The 18,484-nt window shown below is 43.1% G+C and overlaps 1 protein-coding gene across 1 annotated transcript in view; it reads right to left on the reverse strand.

The window, feature by feature from the left end:
- The window catches only part of LOC311148665 (uncharacterized protein), a gene marked incomplete at its 5' end in the record, with an annotated part of 169,361 nt that overhangs the window by 21,675 nt on the left and 129,202 nt on the right, over positions 1-18,484 (reverse strand). The window contains 7 exons of the mRNA XM_084185648.1: positions 1,551-1,604; positions 1,924-1,977; positions 3,091-3,198; positions 3,380-3,487; positions 12,346-12,453; positions 17,884-17,937; positions 18,046-18,099. Of these exons, the coding sequence (XP_084041774.1) occupies positions 1,551-1,604; positions 1,924-1,977; positions 3,091-3,198; positions 3,380-3,487; positions 12,346-12,453; positions 17,884-17,937; positions 18,046-18,099 (540 nt within the window). The remainder of the gene's footprint in view (positions 1-1,550; positions 1,605-1,923; positions 1,978-3,090; positions 3,199-3,379; positions 3,488-12,345; positions 12,454-17,883; positions 17,938-18,045; positions 18,100-18,484) is intronic.

Raw genomic sequence — 18,484 nt, forward strand, 5'->3', positions numbered from 1 at the left:
AATCATACAGTACAGTCAGAAGAGCTGAAGAGCTGCAGTCAATAGTAGGGGTTTTGTCTGTTGAGGGCTCTGTTTGTGTTACTGTAATGGAGCTCTATAGCCCCCACTGGCTGATCAGGGAACTGACACCACATCACTACAACAGCAGCAGCAGCAGCAGCCTTCTGTAGGCAGCTGGTTCTTATTAGTGTGTGTGTATGTGTGTGTGTGTGTGTGTGTGTGTGTGTGTGTGTGTGTGTGTGTGTGTGGTCTATACTGTGTGTGTAACTGTCTATGAGTCTGAGAAGCTTAAAACAGTTTACACAGCAGAGTGGGAGCCGTGATAGAGAACAGTATATACAGTAACCCCCACAGAAGATCATTGCGCTAACATTATGACACAGCATTTCCTGCTCACTGTTTACATGAGACGCAGAAAGTACAGTAAGGCCCCACGCATGGCCCACTGTGTACTGGAAATCACTCTGCTTTCACCATGAGTCTACCCAGGCAAACCAAACAAGGTCACGGAACTAATGGAGTCATTTGTCTACATTTACATTTTAGTAATTTAGCAGACGCTCTTATCCAGAGCGACTTACAGTTAGTGAGTGCATACATTTTCATACTGGCCCCCCGTGGGAAACAAACCCACAACCCTGGCGTTGCAAGCGCCATGCTCTACCAACTGAGCTACAGGGGTCTAGACACACATACTGTACAGGAGGTGTCATCTTTAGTTTATAGTTTAAACACCTACGCTGTACTTGACATTACCTTGTGGTTTTCCTAATGCCTACTGAGTGTAGCATAGACTGCTTTCTCTCCAATGGATTATATAACTACGCAGAAATGTAAAGTATTAAAATCAGATCTCACCATTTCCCCATGGCTTCCCTTTGGCCCCCTCGGCCCCTTTGAAAGAGAAAATACGACTTTTAAATACACTGGTTCCTTTTCAAAGCACTGGTATCCTATTCTCTCTGGGTAGCCCTCCATTCCATGCAGGTCTTCAACAGTATACTTGACCTGAGCAGCATACAGTAGGTCATCCATAAATGTTATCCACTCTGTCTTGGGACAATTTGTCCAGATCCTTCCATGAATGGATCGGTTCTTCTAACTATTTAATTCCTACAGTATAATGCCCTTCATATAAACACAAGTAACAGACTTGTAACACACCACCAGGTAAATGTGACTAGATTGGACAGATCACATAAAAATCATGGAAATGAACGCTTGAGCTTTGAACTTGATTGATTTATAGTTTATGGCTGAGGAGTCATGAATACACACACTCTCTCTCTAGTCTAGAAAAATGTCTGACTTTGACAACAGCGTGGCTTATCAATTAATCTTGGTATATTTTAGCCTGACAGTTATGGACAGTTATAGCAACACACCAAGACAGAGAAGGGATAGTGCCCGATCTTAAACTGGACCATTCAACCTGAACACACACACACGCTCTCTCTCACATGCAGTCACTGTGTATAGAGTAAAATTGGCAGATAGACATGCACAAGCACACACATGGACACCTGCTCACACACACACACTGGACCTACAGGTTTCCCCATTGGGCCAATCATCCCTTCTGGGCCAACAGGTCCACTGAAACCCTGAAACAGACACATAGAGGAGAGATCAGCACACACACCATTTTTATACATAATGTATTGCAACAGTAAGTAAGTGCCAATTCTGTACTTACCAGAATGCCAAGAGGACCTTTAGGACCAGGTATGCCTTTGAAACCCAAATCTCCATTTGGCCCCTATGAAAAACCCAGAACACAGTCATTTGATTTGATTGATCACTGCTAATTGATCATGATTATAACAACCCTTTTTAATTGTCCATGGAGGGCGTAGAATAGCTCATTGAGAGCAGGCAAGGGTGATCAATGTCTGTGGTGATCTCTCAGAGCCTCTGACTTACCTTAGGTCCTAGAAACCCAGTGAAGCCGACCATCCCCAGGTCTCCCGACTCCCCCTGCAGGCCAGAGAAACAAACACACACTCTGATATAACTGAACCACAATACCAACAGAACCAAAAGACAAACACACTCTCACTGCAACACAAATCGCTCTGATAACTGTACAAACCTCTTGTCGCCTCAAAAATGTAGTGTGCACTGTAGAGTTTGTATGCCATGTTATGAAATCATTTAACCTAGTTTATGTTTCCCCTCATCATAACCCCCCTCCCTGCTATGTGTTCCAGACAGGGTTTGGTCTCTGTTTTGGTCTCTGGTTGCCCTCTCATCCATTACCCTGTCTAACTCCAAGGAACCCGCAGATCCTGCACACAAAAACTGGGGCTCAAAGACTCGGTCTTACTGTAGACAGTAGTACATTGGGGCCTAACTGTCTGAGCCACCCTTATGTCTGTCAGTCTGTCTGTCTGTCTATCTTTCCTCAGCAGTGGCAAAAGAAGCTCTGTGTTTGCACAGTTCAATCATCCACATCCTTCAGCCTGGTCCATTTTCTCTAACCCAGTGCTTTGGCCTTGAAACTCTCTTCCCTGAAATATGCAAGGTAAGGTGATCCAACCGTAGGGGCTTGAACCAGGTCTCTATTTCACCAGCAGCAATGGAGGTGGTGGCGCGAAAGAGAGATGTAGGGAGGGATGGAGGGAAGCGGGAGTGATGGAGGGTGTTTTTTGTGGCAAGAGATATAAGAAAAATGGAGCACCTTGTTTTCTGGTCCCTGGAGTGAGAGTCTGTTAAGTCTTACATAAGCCGGCCTTGCCAAGCGGAATGTTTCCATTCCTTGTCTCACCCCGATCATTTGTAACTCGACTCGGGTGGAAAACCTAAGCACCTACAGCTATATATAGAGCTTCCAGGTAATAAAGAATGTACGTGATAGTGTTATTAACCCATTTCTAGGGCAAAACTAAACGCCTTTTTATGAGTTTATCTTTGAATTAGTGACAAACAGGTACATAACAAACCAACCCTCTGTGATATAGTACCTCAACACATTGCTTAAACCTTTGGTGAGCTGTTGATGTGAAATATATGAATCTTTTAACAACCTGTGACCAGTTAGAGGACAGTTGGCGATATTCTAAAATGGCAGGTTGGACGTGGAGCACTCACTGGTTGTCCTTTGAGTCCTGGGTCCCCTATTCTGCCTTGGTCTCCGGACGACCCCTCCATGCCTTTGATTCCTGGGGTTCCCCTCTCTCCTGACAAGCCAAGCTCCCCCTGGAAACAGCACATAGGGGTCAGGGGTCAGAGGTTATAGGGTAGAAGGTAGGCCTGGTCTGATCTGGGGCTAGAGTAGAACTGTAAGGTTGATGGTGAGGGGTCATGGGGTGGGAGGTAACAGGGTGTGGGGTGATACGATGGTACTGGTACAATGGTACTTATACGATGGTAGTGGTACCTTCTCTCCAACAGGCCCCCTCTCTCCGATCAACCCAGGCAGACCAAGTCCCCCCCTGGGACCAGATAGTCCTGCTGCCCCCTCTTGCCCCACGGTGCCCCGCTGACCCTGAAGAAAGAAGGCACAGAGAGACAGTCAACATGGGCACATCAAATTTAAACTCGTTGACATGCTGTAAGGAAAGCATGAAAAAGACTGCTAAACAAATGGTATGTGTAGCCAGTGACTAAGTAACAGTGACATTTAAATCAGCACTGATTCATGGGCCAGGTTCTGTATTTGAAAAGTCTAATAAATACTTCACGAATACAATATTGATCAGTCCTGAAATAAATTCAACTTGTCTGTCTGTGTCTGAAAAGAGACATTGACTTTGACAGTCAGACATTTATTTGACGGTCAGCCATTGGCTTTGACAGTGAGACATTGAATTTGACGGTCAGACATGAACTTTGACAGTCAGACATTGACTTCAACAGTCAGATCTCTAAACAGTAGCACTTAAGTAGGTCTTCACACTCATAATCTTTCCTGACAATTTGCTTCTAAAACATCCATAAAAATGACTGACTGTTGTTGAACTGTTATAACGCACTGAGCTGCCGGCAACCACAGTCGTTTCCCGTTCCTTCTGCAGGCCAGTGGTGGCCCAGCGCTGGCTGCATGTACAGCAGCTACTGTTCCTGGCTCGATCGCCAGCCGTGAGGCGCGAGGATAACTCATGACACTGCCAAACGCTGAGAGAAAAAAGTATCCCTCCAAAACGAAGAAGTGGTTTGGAATTACAGAGGTCTAGATTTGTTGGTAGAACCTCAATCCCTGGTCTTGCATAAGGAGAGGTAATGTAATTGTCTCGTTTATCAGATCAGTGAGAGATTTAATCAACTCTGGCCTGGATACTCAGGACATGGCATGTCCACACACACTTATTCATACACTACCCACTCAAGTGAGACACATGGACAATAAGGTCCCATCCTGCTGCACAGTAAGGGCTTTGGTCTGAGAACCACATTGTTCTTTCTTAACCAGACATGTTAACCCACCTGCATTTGGTCAAATGTCAAATAAATGTAATATATAAACCTCACTGTTTTTAGTATTACTACTCTGGCTAAGAGGCTTGAGTGTTAACAGAGCAACTAATGTCCTACCTGCACCCAGTGGAATTAATGAGGGAAATACGAGGTGAGAGGTTTTTGAGCAAGGAGGTATGGGAGACTGAGCGAGAGAGACAGAGTGGCAGAGAGGAGAAAGAGACAGAAGGAGACAGAGAGAGACAGAGTGATAGACAGTTAGTGGTCAGACTGTTTGGTCAGTAAGAAGATACTAGGTCTGGGGGATGGTGGTCAGGTCAGGGGGACACAGAGGCTGGTCTATGCTATTGTCCTCATCCGTCTCCTGCTTACTTCTCACTAATGACAAGGGCTCCCCTGACTCTGTCTGACACAGGTTAGACCCACAGAGAGCAGGCTCCAACAAAAACACCTGCTGACCAGGAGGGTTACCTTTCACTGGTTACACATTTCAACCAATTCTAAACAGGGACATGGAGCGAGAGGAAGAGGTGGAGAAGGAAAGGAAGAAAGAAGTGGAGGAGGATGAAGAAGATGGTGATGATGGTGATGAAGAGTTGAACAAGTAGAGGAGGAGGAGGAGGAAGAAGAAGGGGACAGAGTGTACCGTAAAACACTCCGGCAGGTCTGTCCCTCCAGGGTAGCTGAAGCAGTCATGTACAGTATTGTAGCTATGTGTGTAAAATCACCCTGGCTGTTTCCTGCTGGGATCTCCCTCCCTGCGTGAGAGAGTCTGTGTGTTTTCACCGTAAATACCTCCCTCCCTAACTGCCTCTGTGCTACCAGACCTGCTTCTTATGTAACTGACAGACAGGGTGGCTAATACTGAAGGGCCTACACAGCCGGTCTGGCTGTCTGGGGAGCAGGGGAAAGGACATCATGCATAAAATCCTTGCATACACAGGGCTGCCGGGGCTGCAGACTTTAGTCTAAAGAATCCCATTGAGCTCTGACCACAGAAATCTAATCAAATCAAATAAGCCATTTAATGACAAGTCATTTTCTGCAGAATATCCTTCAGCACTTTAAACACAGCTGGTGGGAGCAGGGCCCGTATTCATAAAGCATCTCAGAGAGTAGGAGTGTTGAACTAGGATCAGTTTCGCCTTTTAGATTATAATTACTGGACAGGGTGGACCTGATCCTAGATCAGTGCTCCTACTCTGAGACACTAAAAGAATACGGGTCCAGAAGGAGGGGAAGATGGGAATGGGAGGGTCAGCCATATTGAAGCCATTAAAAGCTAAATTTCTCCTGTGAAATTTGGATTTAATGGATTACAGGAGTCTTTCAAACCTGATCTCAGTCTAGCCACACTCACATTAATAATGTGTTGTCTTAATCTATTTAGTAACAGGATAATCTCATAACTTCATTCAGTACATTCTTTAGTTTGGCCTTTGTTGGAGATTTCCTGTGACATAGCTAGTGTTGTGATTACGTGTTACGTGGCAGGAAAAATAGACAAGTGAGGTTTTTGAGCAAGGAGGCATGGTTCTTAAAAGGTCAAAATAAATTTAAAAGGTGGATCATAAACATCACTCTGATTCAGACAGCGTGTCAGACTGTCAGCTACAGAGATTTAACCATGCTGAGAGAATGGCTCTCTTAAAGTTCAGTTACACAATGTAATAATCCCCTGATTTACTGTGACCTACTGTATAGCATAGAAAGGGCAAGTGTTTGTTTAGGGACAGATTGAACCAAAATCTGGGTTTACAGGAGACACTTTAAACTCAGGAAGTAGCCATTCAATTTGCCATTCACCAGCTTTTCAAGCTTAATAATGTCAAAATAAGTTCGGTAATAACCAAAGAGTGGAGTTTCGCTGAGCAACTATTGTCATTACTGCCGTTACGGCCAGTATGTACATCCAAAAAAGGTCTAAATAAAAAGTTATACCCAACTGAAAAAATGATTTGTCTGTAAATAATCAAAATAGTGTTTTTGACCAAGTGCACATGCGCACCTCTTCTGCACCTCCTGCAATATTAGTAATGGAAATAAAATACACTAAATAAAGCCAATCTAGAAATATACAATCACTGTAAAAACATACCCTATATTGTCTACCTAATCTACTTACATTAAATATTATTGCATTCTGTGTAGCGCGGGTGAAACAACAGATTGATATGACATGCATACACTGTTGTAAGTGACAAAATCAATGACCTTTCCTGCTGCTGGATCAGCCGACCTGTGAGTGGCAGTAATTAATGATTTTAATGGAGGTGCAGAAGAGTTGGTCAAAAACAACACATGGATTCTTTCCAGACAAGCCATTTTCTCAGATGCATGTAACTTTTTATTTATATATTTTTTGGAAGTACATACCGGCCCTAACGGCAGTAATGAAGATAGTTGCTCAGCGAAACTCCATTCTTTGCTAAATCCTGAACGTATTTTGACATTATTAAGCTTGAAAAGCTGGTGAATGGCAAGTTGAAAAGTCAAGATTCTGGTTCAGGGACAGATTATGGGGCCCCATTCTGTCTGTGTATGTGTGTGCGCGTGTGTGTGTATATATACAGTTGAAGTCGGAAGTTTACATACACCTTAGCCAAATACATTTAAACTCAGTTTTTCACAATTCCTGACATTTAATCCTAGTAAAAATTCCCTGTCTTAGGTCAGTTACGATCACCACTTTATTTTAAGAATGTGAGATGTCAGAATAATAGTAGAGAGAATGATTTATTTCTGCTTTTATTTCTTTTATCACATTCCCAGTGGGTCAGAAGTTTACAAACGCTCAATTAGTATTTGGTAGCATTGCCTTTAAATTGTTTAACTTGGGTCAAACGTTTCGGGTAGCCTTCCAAATGCTTCCCACAATAAATTGGGTGAATTTTGGCCCATTCCTCCTGACAGAGCTTGTGTAACTGAGTCAGATTTGTAGGCCTCCTTGCTCACACACGCTTTTTCAGTTCTGCCCACAAATTTTCTATAGGATTGAGGTAAATGTAAATGTCAGGGCTTTGTGATGGCCACTCCAATACCTTGACTTTGTTGTCCTTAAGCCATTTTGCCACAACTTTGTAAGTATGCTTGGGGTCATTGTCCATTTGGAAGACCCATTTGCGACCAAGCTTTAACTTCCTGACTGATGTCTTGAGATGTTGCTTCAATATATACACATAATTTTCCTTCCTCATGGCGCCATCTATTTTGTGAAGTGCACCAGTCCCACCTGCAGCAAAGCACCCCCACAGCATGATGCTGCCACCCCCGTGCTTCACGGTTGGGATGGTGTTCTTCGGCTTGCAAGCCACCCCCTTTTTTCCTCCAAACATAACGATGGTCATTATGGCCAAACAGTTATATTTTTGTTTCATCAGACCAGAGGACATTTCTCCATAAAGTACGATCTTTGTCCCCATGTGCAGTTGCAAACCGAAGTCTGGCTTTTTTATGACGGTTTTGGAGCAGTGGCTTCTTCCTTGCTGAGCGGCCTTTCAGGTTATATTGATATAGGACTCGTTTTACTGTGGATATAGATACTTTTGTACCTGTTTCCTCCAGCATCTTCACAAGGTCATTTGCTGTTGTTCTGGGATTGATTTGCACTTTTCGCACCAAAGTACGTTAATCTCTAGGAGACAGAATGTGTCTCCTTCCTGAGCGGTATGACGGCTGCGTGGTCCCGTGGTGTTTATACTTGCGTACTATTGCTTGTACAGATGAACGTGGAACCTTCAGGCGTTTGGAAATTGCTCCCAAGGATGAACCAGACTTGTGGAGGTCTACAATTTCTTTTCTGAGGTCTTGGCTGATTTATTTTGATTTTCCCATGATGTCAAGCAAAGAGGCACTGAGTTTGAAGGTAGGCCTTGACATACATCCACAGGTACACCTCCAATTGACTCAAATGATGTCAATTAGCCTATCAGAAGCTTCTAAAGCCATGACATCATTTTCAGGAATTTTCCAAGCTGTTTAAAGGCACAGTCAACTTCTGACCCACTGGAATTGTGATACAGTGAATTATAAGTGAAATAATCTGTCTGTAAACAATTGTTGGAAAAATTACTTGTGTCATGCACAAAGTAGATGTCCTAACAGACTTGCCAAAACTATAGTTTGTTAAAAATAAATTTGTGGAGTGGTTGAAAAACGATGTTCTTACTGTGGAATGCAGTGTTTGGTTTTCGCCAGGCATAATGGGACCCATCTTGTCCAAAAAGTTGACTCAAGTTTGATAAAAAGCACCTGGATGATCATCAAGACTCTTGGAAGAATGTTCTATGGACAGATGATTCAAAAGAATAACATTTTGGACGACATGGTTCCAGTAATGCCTGGCGAAAACCAAACTCTGCATTCCACAGTAAGAACATCATACCAAAGGTCAAGCATGGTGGTGGTGGTGTGATGGTTTGGGGATGCTTTGCTGCCTCAGGACCTGGACGACTTGCCTTAATAGAAGGAACCATGAATTCTGCTCTGTATCAGAGAATTCTACAGGAGAATGTCAGACCATCCGTCTGTGAGCTGAAGCTGAAGCGCAGCTGGGTCATGCAGCAAGACAATGATCCAAAACACACAATCAAGTCTACATGAAAATTGCTAAAAAGCAACAAATTGGAAGTTTTGGAATGGCCTAGTCAAAGTCCAGACCTAATCCCAATTGAGAAGTTGTGGCAGGACTTGAAACGAGCAGTTCATGCTTGAAAACCCACACGTCACTGAGTTAAAGCAGTTCTGCATGGAAGAGTGGGCAAAAATTCCTCCACAGCGACATGAGAGACTGATCAACAACTACAGGAAGCATTTGGTTGGAGTCATTGCAGCTAAAGGTGGAACAACCAGTTATTGAGTGTAAGGGGGCAATTACTTTTTCACACAGGGGAATTGGGTGTTGCATAACTTTGTTTATGAAATAAATGAAATAAATATGTAATTGTTGTGTTATTTGTTCACTTATGTTCCCTTTATCTAATATTATGTTTTGGTTGAAGATCTGATAACATTCAGTATCACAAATATGCAAAAGTAGAGAAAATTGAAAGGGGAAAAATACTTTTTCATAGCACTGTATACAGTGGGGAAAAAAAGTATTTAGTCAGCCACCAATTGTGCAAGTTCTCCCACTTAAAAAGATGAGAGAGGCCTGTAATTTTCATCATAGGTACACGTCAACTATGACAGACAAAATGACATTGTAGAATTTTTTATGAATTTATTTGCAAATTATGGTGGAAAATAAGTATTTGTTCAATAACAAAAGTTTCTCAATCCTTTGTTATAAACCCTTTGTTGGCAATGACACAGGTCAAACGTTTTCTGTAAGTCTTCACAAGGTTTTCACACACTGTTGCTGGTATTTTGGCCCATTCCTCCATGCAGATCTCCTCTAGAGCAGTGATGTTTTGGGGCTGTCGCTGGGCAACACAGACTTTCAACTCCCTCCAAAGATTTTCTATGGGGTTGAGATCTGGAGACTGGCTAGGCCACTCCAGGACCTTGAAATGCTTCTTACGAAGCCACTCCTTCGTTGCCCGGGCAGCGTGTTTGGGATCATTGTCATGCTGAAAGACCCAGCCACATTTCATCTTCAATGCCCTTGCTGATGGAAGGAGGTTTTCACTCAAAATCATACGATACATGGCCCCATTCATTCTTTCCTTTACATGGATCAGTCGTCCTGGTCCCTTTGCAGAAAAACAGCCCCAAAGCATGATGTTTCCACCCCCATGCTTCACAGTAGGTATGGTGTTCTTTGGATGCAACTCAGCATTCTTTGTCCTCCAAACACGACGAGTTGAGTTTTTACCAAAAAGTTATATTTTGGTTTCATCTGACCATATGACATTCTCCCAATCCTCTTCTGGATCATCCAAATGCACTCTAGCAAACCTCAGACGGGCCTGGACATGTACTGGCTTAAGCAGGGGGACACGTCTGGCACTGCATGATTTGAGTCCCTGGCGGCGTAGTGTGTTACTGATGGTAGGCTTTGTTACTTTGGTCCCAGCTCTCTGCAGGTCATTCACTAGGTCCCCCCGTGTGGTTCTGGGATTTTTGCTCACCGTTCTTGTGATCATTTTGACCCCACGGGGTGAGATCTTGCGTGGAGCCCCAGATCGAGGGAGATTATCAGTGGTCTTGTATGTGTTCCATTTCCTAATAATTGCTCCCACAGTTGATTTCTTTAAACCAAGCTGCTTACCTATTGCAGATTCAGTCTTCCCAGCCTGGTGCAGATCTACAATTTTGTTTCTGGTGTCCTTTGACAGCTCTTTGGTCTTGGCCATAGTGGAGTTTGGAGTGTGACTGTTTGAGGTTGTGGACAGGTGTCTTTTATACTGATAACAAGTTCAAACATGTGCCATTAATACAGGTAACGAGTGGAGGACAGAGGAGCCTCTTAAAGAAGAAGTTACAGGTCTGTGAGAGCCAGAAATCTTGCTTGTTTGTAGGTGACCAAATACTTATTTTCCACCATAATTTGCAAATAAATTCATTAAAAATCCTACAATGTGATTTTCTGGATTTTTCTTCTTCTCAATTTGTCTGTCATAGTTGACGTGTACCTATGATGAAAATTACAGGCCTCTCTCATCTTTTTAAGTGGGAGAACTTGCACAATTGGTGGCTGACTAAATACTTTTTTCCCCCACTGTATATATATATATATATATATATATATATGTGTGTGTGTGTGTCAGAAGAGGCTGGTGGGGGGAACTATAGGAGGACGGGCTCATTGTAATGGCTGGAATGGAATTAATGGAACGGTATCAAACATATGGAAACCATATGTTTGACCCCGTTCCATATATTCCATTCAAATCAAATCAAATCTTATTTGTCACATTCGCCGAATACAACAGGTGTAGAACTTACAGTGAAATGCTTACCAAAAAAACACACAAAATAGCATGGTTAGTTAAGAGTCCATAAAACGGCAGCCGTCCCCTCCGGCGCCATTGAATGAAGTTCCAGCCATTACAATGAGCCTGTTCTCCTATAGCTCCTCCCACCAGCCTCCACTGGTGTATGTGTTTGAGGGACAGGATATGTAGACTGATCACTAGAAATAGACTGCGACTTTGGACATTTGAAAAGGTCCCGAGAACTTCGATATATGCATTCCCCTGCGCTCACCTGAATTATTTTTCAATGTTTGCCCAGCACTGGTTGCTGTCACGGATTCTGCCGAGGCTGCTCCTCCTCCTTGCTCGGGCAGGCTTCGGCGTTCGTCGTCCCCGGAGTACTAGCTACCACCGTTGGATGTTTCGATGTTTGTTGGGTTTGGTCTGTCTGTTGCACCTGTGTCCGTTTGTGTCTAATTATGTGTCCTATAAGTTTTCTGCTTTGTGTATGTGAGTTTGTGTGTTGTTGTCACCTGTCCGTTGATGTCAGAGTTTTGTACTCATTTAGTTAGTATTTTACGCACTGCTTGCGTAATCGCTCGCCTCCAGTGTTTGAGGCCCGTTTATTTTTGTATTGTATATTTGACTAGTAAAGTCTGTTTGACTGAGCTTCTGTATCCTGCGCCTGACTCCGACACCGCATCCACATCAGCCCCATTGACAGTAGCGAATTCTTGATGCGCGGAGCCAGAGTATGCTGTTTAGACCACTGCGCTACGGCAGTTCACAATGTTCTAGCAAGCCGTAAGAATACTGAGAATACTGATGATACCTGATGGTAATAGCGTGAAATGTTTTATTATTTTGTTTTAAGCCTTCCCCAAACCATAGCCCTAACCATAACCACTCGAAATTAAACTTAACCCTTTGAGTTGTTTCTGTTTTAACCCTGTAACCAAGCAGAATTAACCCTGTAAACATGTGGAACGAATGCGTCAAAAATAGACGTTCACCCATAATATGTTGAATTTCGAAGGGAAACTATGAGATCTTGTTGGGATATGATGCCTACCTGTCGCCCAGCCTTCCCTGGAAATCCTGGTAACCCAACAAGTCCTGAGGCGCCGTCACGCCCAGCGTATCCCTCCATGCCTCTGGGTCCAGGTAAACCAACGGCACCCTGGGAAATACAAAACAATATCAGACTCAATCTGTCAAGTCTCCATGGAAATACTTGTACAGTGGCTTGCGAAAGTATTCACCCCCCTTGGCATTTTTCTTGTTATGTTGCCTTACAACCTGGAATTAAAATTGATTTTTTGGGGGTTTGTATCATTTGATTTACACAACATGCCTACCACTTTGAAGATGCAAAATATTTTTTGTGTGTGAAACAAACAAGAAAAAAAACAGAAAACTTGAGCGTGCATAACTATTCACCCCCCCCCAAAGTCAATACTTTGTAGAGCCACCTTTTGCAGCAATTACAGCTGCAAGTCTCTTTGGGTATGTCTCTATAAGCTTGGCACATCTAGCCACTGGGATTTTTGCCCATTCTTCAAGGCAAAACTGCTCCAGCTCCTTCATGTTGGATGGGTTCCGCTGGTGTACAGCAATCTTTAAGTCATACCACAGAGTCTCAATTGGATTGAGGGCTGGGCTGTGACTAGGCCATTCCAAGACATTTAAATGTTTCCCTTTAAACCACTCAAGTGTTGCTTTAGCAGTATGCTTACGGTCATTGTCCTGCTCGAAGGTGAACCTCCGTCCCAGTCTCAAATCTCTGGAAGACTGAAACAGGTTTCCCTAAAGAATTTGCCTGTATTTCGTGCCATCCATCATTCCTTCAATTCTGACCAGTTTCCCAGTCCCTGCCGATGAAAAAGATCCTCACAGCATGATGCTGCCACCACCATGCTTCACTGTGGGGATGGTGTTCTCGGGGTGATGAGAGGTGTTGGGTTTGCGCCAGACATAGCGTTTTCCTTGATGGCCAAAAAGCTCAATTTTAGTCTCATCTGACCAGAGTACCTTCTTCCATATGTTTGGGGAGTCTCCCACATGCCTTTTGGCGAACACCAAAACGTCTTTAAGCAATGGCTTTTTTCTGGCCACTCTTCCGTAAAGCCCAGCTCTGTGGAGTGTACGGCTTAAAGTGGTCCTATGGACAGATACTCCAATCTCTACTGTGGAGCTTTGCAGCTCCTTCAGGGTTATCTTTGGTCTCTTTGTTGCATCTCTGATTAATGCCCTCCTTGCCTGTGCCGTGAGTTTTGGTGGGCGGCCCTCTCTTGGCAGGTTTGTTGTGGTGCCATATTCTTTCAATTTTTAAATAATGGATTCAATGGTGCTCCGTGGGATGTTAAAAGTTGTGGATATTTTTTTATAACCCATTCCTGATCTGTACTTCTACACAACTTTGTCCCTGACCTGTTTGGAGAGCTCCTTAGTCTTCATGGTGCCGCTTGCTTGGTGGTGCCCCTTGCTTAGTGGTGTTGCAGACTCTGGGGCCTTTCAGAACAGGTTTATATATACTGAGATCATGTGACAGATCATGTGACACTTAGATTGCACACAGGTGGACTTTATTTAACTAATTATGTGACTTCTGAAGGTAATTGGTTGTACCAGATCTTATTTTGGGGCTTCATAGCAAAGGGGCTGAATACATATGCCTGCCCTACCTTTCCGTTATAAATTTTTAAATTTTTTTTGAAACAAGTTTATTTTTCTCATTTCACTTCACAATTTTGACAATTTTGTGTATGTCCATTACATGAAATCCAAATAAAAATCAATTTAAATTACAGGTTGTAATGCAACAAAATAGGAAAAACGCCAAGGGGGATGAATACTTTTGCAAGACACTGTAAAGGCATTAGCTATGGGAGCTAACCTGAATATTCAGGTCTTAGCCAGACAAGGTCACTTTTCACTGTAGTGCAGTTGATCCAACCACCTACGCAACGCTACAATACACTACCCCTCTCATCTCCCAACCTTTCCCAGTCCCCCCACTGCCTCCTCCCCATTAATTGGCTGCATATAAGTATTTGACCCCCTCTCAATCAGAAAGATTTCTGGCTCCCAGGTGTCTTTTATACAAGTAACAAACTGAGATTAGGAGCACACTCTTAAAGGGAGTGCTCCTAATCTCAGTTTGTTACCTGTATAAAAGACACCTGTCCACAGAAGCAATCAATCAATCAGATTCCAAACTCTCCACCATGGCTAAGACCAAAGAGCTCTCCAAGGATGTCAGGGACAAGATTGTAGACCTACACAAGGCTGGAATGGGCTACAAGACCATCGCCAAGCAGCTTGGTGAGAAGGTGACAACAGTTGGTGCGATTATTCGCAAATGGAAGAAACACAAAAGAACTGTCAATCTCCCTCGGCCTGGGGCTCCATGCAAGTTCTCACCTTGTGGAGTTGCAATGATCATGAGAACGGTGAGGAATCAGCCCAGAACTACATGGGAGGATCTTGTCAATGATCTCAAGGCAGCTCGGACCATAGTCACCAAGAAAAAAATTGGTAACACACTACGCCGTGATGGACTGAAATCCTGCAGCGCCCGCAAGGTCCCCCTGCTCAAGAAAGCACATATACATGCCTGTCTGAAGTTTGCCAATGAACATCTGAATGATTCAGAGGAGAACTGGCTGAAAGTGTTGTGGTCAGATGAGACCAAAATGGAGCTCTTTGGCATCAACTCAACTCGCCGTGTTTGGAGGTGGAGGAATGCTGCATATGACCCCAAGAACACCATCCCCAACGTCAAACATGGAGGTGGAAACATTATGCTTTGGGGGTGTTTTTCTGCTAAGGGGACAGGACAACTTCACCGCATCAAAGGGATGATGGACGGGGCCATGTACCGTCAAATCTTGGGTGAGAACCTCCTTCTCTCAGCCAGGGCATTGAAAATGGGTCGTGGATGGGTATTCCAGCATGACAATGACCCAAAACACACGGCCAAGGCAACAAAGGAGTGGCTCAAGAAGAGGCACATTAAGGTCCTGGAGTAGCCTAGCCAGTCTCCAGACCTTAATCCCATAGAAAATCTGTGGAGGGAGCTGAAGGTTCGAGTTGCCAAACGTCAGCCTCGAAACCTTAATGACTTGGAGAAGATCTGCAAAGAGGAGTGGGACAAAATCCCTCCTGAGATGTGTGCAAACCTGGTGTCCAACTACAAGAAACGTCTGACCTCTGTGATTGCCAACAAGGGTTTTGCCACCAAGTACTAAGTCATGTTTTGCAGAGGGGTCAAATACTTATTTCCCTCAATAAAATGCTAATCAATTTATAACACTTTTGACATGTGTTTTTCTGGATTTTTTTGTTGTTATTCTGTCTCTCACTGTTCAAATAAACCTACCATTAAAATGATAGACTGATCATTTCTTTGTCAGTGGGCAAACGTAAAAAATCAGCAGGGGATCAAATACTTTTTTCCCTCACTGTAAATCTACCTTCAGGGACATCTGGAATAAAGAGATGCATTCCTGACTGGCAGTGATGGACTGGGATCTATAACTGTTTTATGGAAAATAAAGGGAAGTTCATTTTGACCTTAACCTATTGCCGTATTCTAATGTTGTACATATTGACTATATACTACACTGAATATTCTGTCCTGCCACTTCCACAAAACAAACCCAATGAAATGTCATTTCATGGAGAGTATATGTTCTGGACATTGTTATGGAGTGCTCTGTAAATACCATCACTCAGCATGTTCTCTGCAATAACTCTTTCTGTGTTGTTTCCATCACTCCACGACCTCCCCCCATATTCACTCCTTCCCTGTTTCTCTCTTGCTCTTTCACTCTCTCTCTCTCTCGCTCTCTCCGCTTCTCTCACCCTGTTTCTCCCACATACAAAGCAGTCCATAACGATGTAAATGTCCTCTCCACATAACATATTGTGTTGGGTTTGTTTGTTGTAGTACTGTAGTACAGAATGTACGGTTCAGTATATCTCTTTCCTCCCTCTGTACCTCTCTACATCTCTCTCATCTCCCTCTCTCTCCTTCAGTCTTCACTCTTTGTCCACTCTGCATTGTGGTGATGTGATACTTACTTCAACACCAGAGGTCCCAGTCAGCCCCCTCGCTCCTTTCTTTCCTTCTAAGCCCTGTAAAAACACACACAGACACACAATCTAATAATATACACATTCACATAGACAGATACACACAGACACACACACACACACACACACATTCACAAAGATATACGCACACATTCCAATGATTTAGTTACCAATAAAAACAAATCCTTTTAAAAAAACAATTGTTTCACCACACAATATTTTGTCTTTAATACTAGATGTCCTGGTTGAAGCACAGATGTGTATAGTGTGATTACTTTAGGCTTAGTTCTTTACTGCAGACTAAATGGACGTATACATATACAGTTCTGTGTAGTGCTCATGGACCTCTAGTCTTGTGTTACTCTAGTAAGGTATATATTTATAAGAAGGCCTAACTTGCCCTCAATATGTGAAGACAACATTCAGGCTCTGTTCAAAACTCCACGCCAAGGCGAATACATTCACAGAAATCCTCTCTATACAGTATCAACTCAATATGATAAAACAGACAAATAGGCCAACTCACATGTCTTAACAAGACAAAGCTGTTTAGAACTGGGTAGAGTATGTAGATAACTCAGCTTGTGTTAGGAAAAATGTAGATCAAAGAATCATATACTTGTACATTATATAACAAATAATCATATTCACAAATGCAAGAATTTCACAGCTGAAAATGTATATTCACATTATTAAGCTGCAGTTAAAATCATTCAGACTTCAAGTGAAATAATACAGACTTTAAATAAAATAATTCAGACTTGAAGTGAAGTAATTCAGACTTGAAGTGAAGTAATTCAGGCTTGAAGTGCATAATAGAAAGTTAATTTTTCCCCAAATTCTAACTGATGCCAACTTTCTGTGTGTATTCTCAAGCTTGCCATTCCTTTTCAGATAAGAAAATAAGAAAATGAAAAGTTGCCTTGTGGAAATCAGACGGAACACTTTGAAGCATGAAGCGCACAGTGGGTGGCCAAACAAACATAATTATCTCCTTCCATCTTTCCTTCCTCTTTCCCTTCTTTCCTCATCGCTCTTTCTCTGATATCAAAGACACCGATGCCCAAGCCTGTCTGCATTGTTTTGGCCCAGTCTGATTCCATGGTAATAAAATCGTTTTATTCTCTCCCTTCATGTTTTCTGTTATGGGAAGGTAGCAGAACCAAGCAAAGGGGAGAGAATGCTTACGCGCTGGCACATCGGATTGTTGATCGAGAGCAAAAGGACTGATAGGTTCAAACCGGTTATCTCTACTGTTATCTAATGGCTATCATGTTAGGAACTGCAGTTTGGAAGTGAGTGTCTCCTCTTCTCCCATAGTACTGACAGGTGATTGCTTATTAACCTAACCCTCATGGTGTTCAGTGTCAAGGAAGCCTGTAGGAAGGCTTCTGCAGAAGCCTGGTGCTAACACTTTCTTGACCATCTACAGTACACTGTAACAGTTAATCTAGAGATCCCTGGAGCAGCATGACTCAGACACAGGGATTCACAAAGAATCCCACACACTCACCTGAGTTCCCATTTCTCCTTTTGGGCCCTGTTCTCCGGGTTCCCCTGGTGTTCCCTAGGCAACAAAATCACACTCATTTGATTTATTCTTATGTCAATGTGCAAAATGTGACATAGAAATCGATGCTGATAAGGCCTACACAGAGTATTGTATTGGACTTACAGGAAGGCCTGGAGCTCCAACCGCCCCGCGATGTCCAGTGATACCAATGTGACCCTGAAAACAACAATAAGACACATTATATTCAGGTGAAACGCTACAGCTACAAAGTCACTTCAACTGGGTATATAAACTTCAGGAGATGAAGTCAAGTCATTCAGTGACAGCCAGGGGTCAGGGGACAGTCAAATGTGTCTTGTTCCACTATGTGCTACACTATCAGCGGTAAGCCTGGTCCCTCAGGTTGAAATGTTGCACAATAACACTGTGGGAGCATTAAACAGTGTGCAAGTATCTATATTTATTTCAACAGCAGTAAGCACCATATAGTCCTCTAAGGTGCATACCATAAGAATAACAAACCCACATAGTACTGTAGTTCCCAGGCCAAGCTTTGTGGGTACATATTTTATTACAGTGGGCTGCAGGTGGCTCAGACTAA

The sequence above is a fragment of the Coregonus lavaretus genome, assembly GCF_964263955.1.
Source record: "Coregonus lavaretus genome assembly, chromosome: 21".
Taxonomy (NCBI): domain Eukaryota; kingdom Metazoa; phylum Chordata; class Actinopteri; order Salmoniformes; family Salmonidae; genus Coregonus; species Coregonus lavaretus.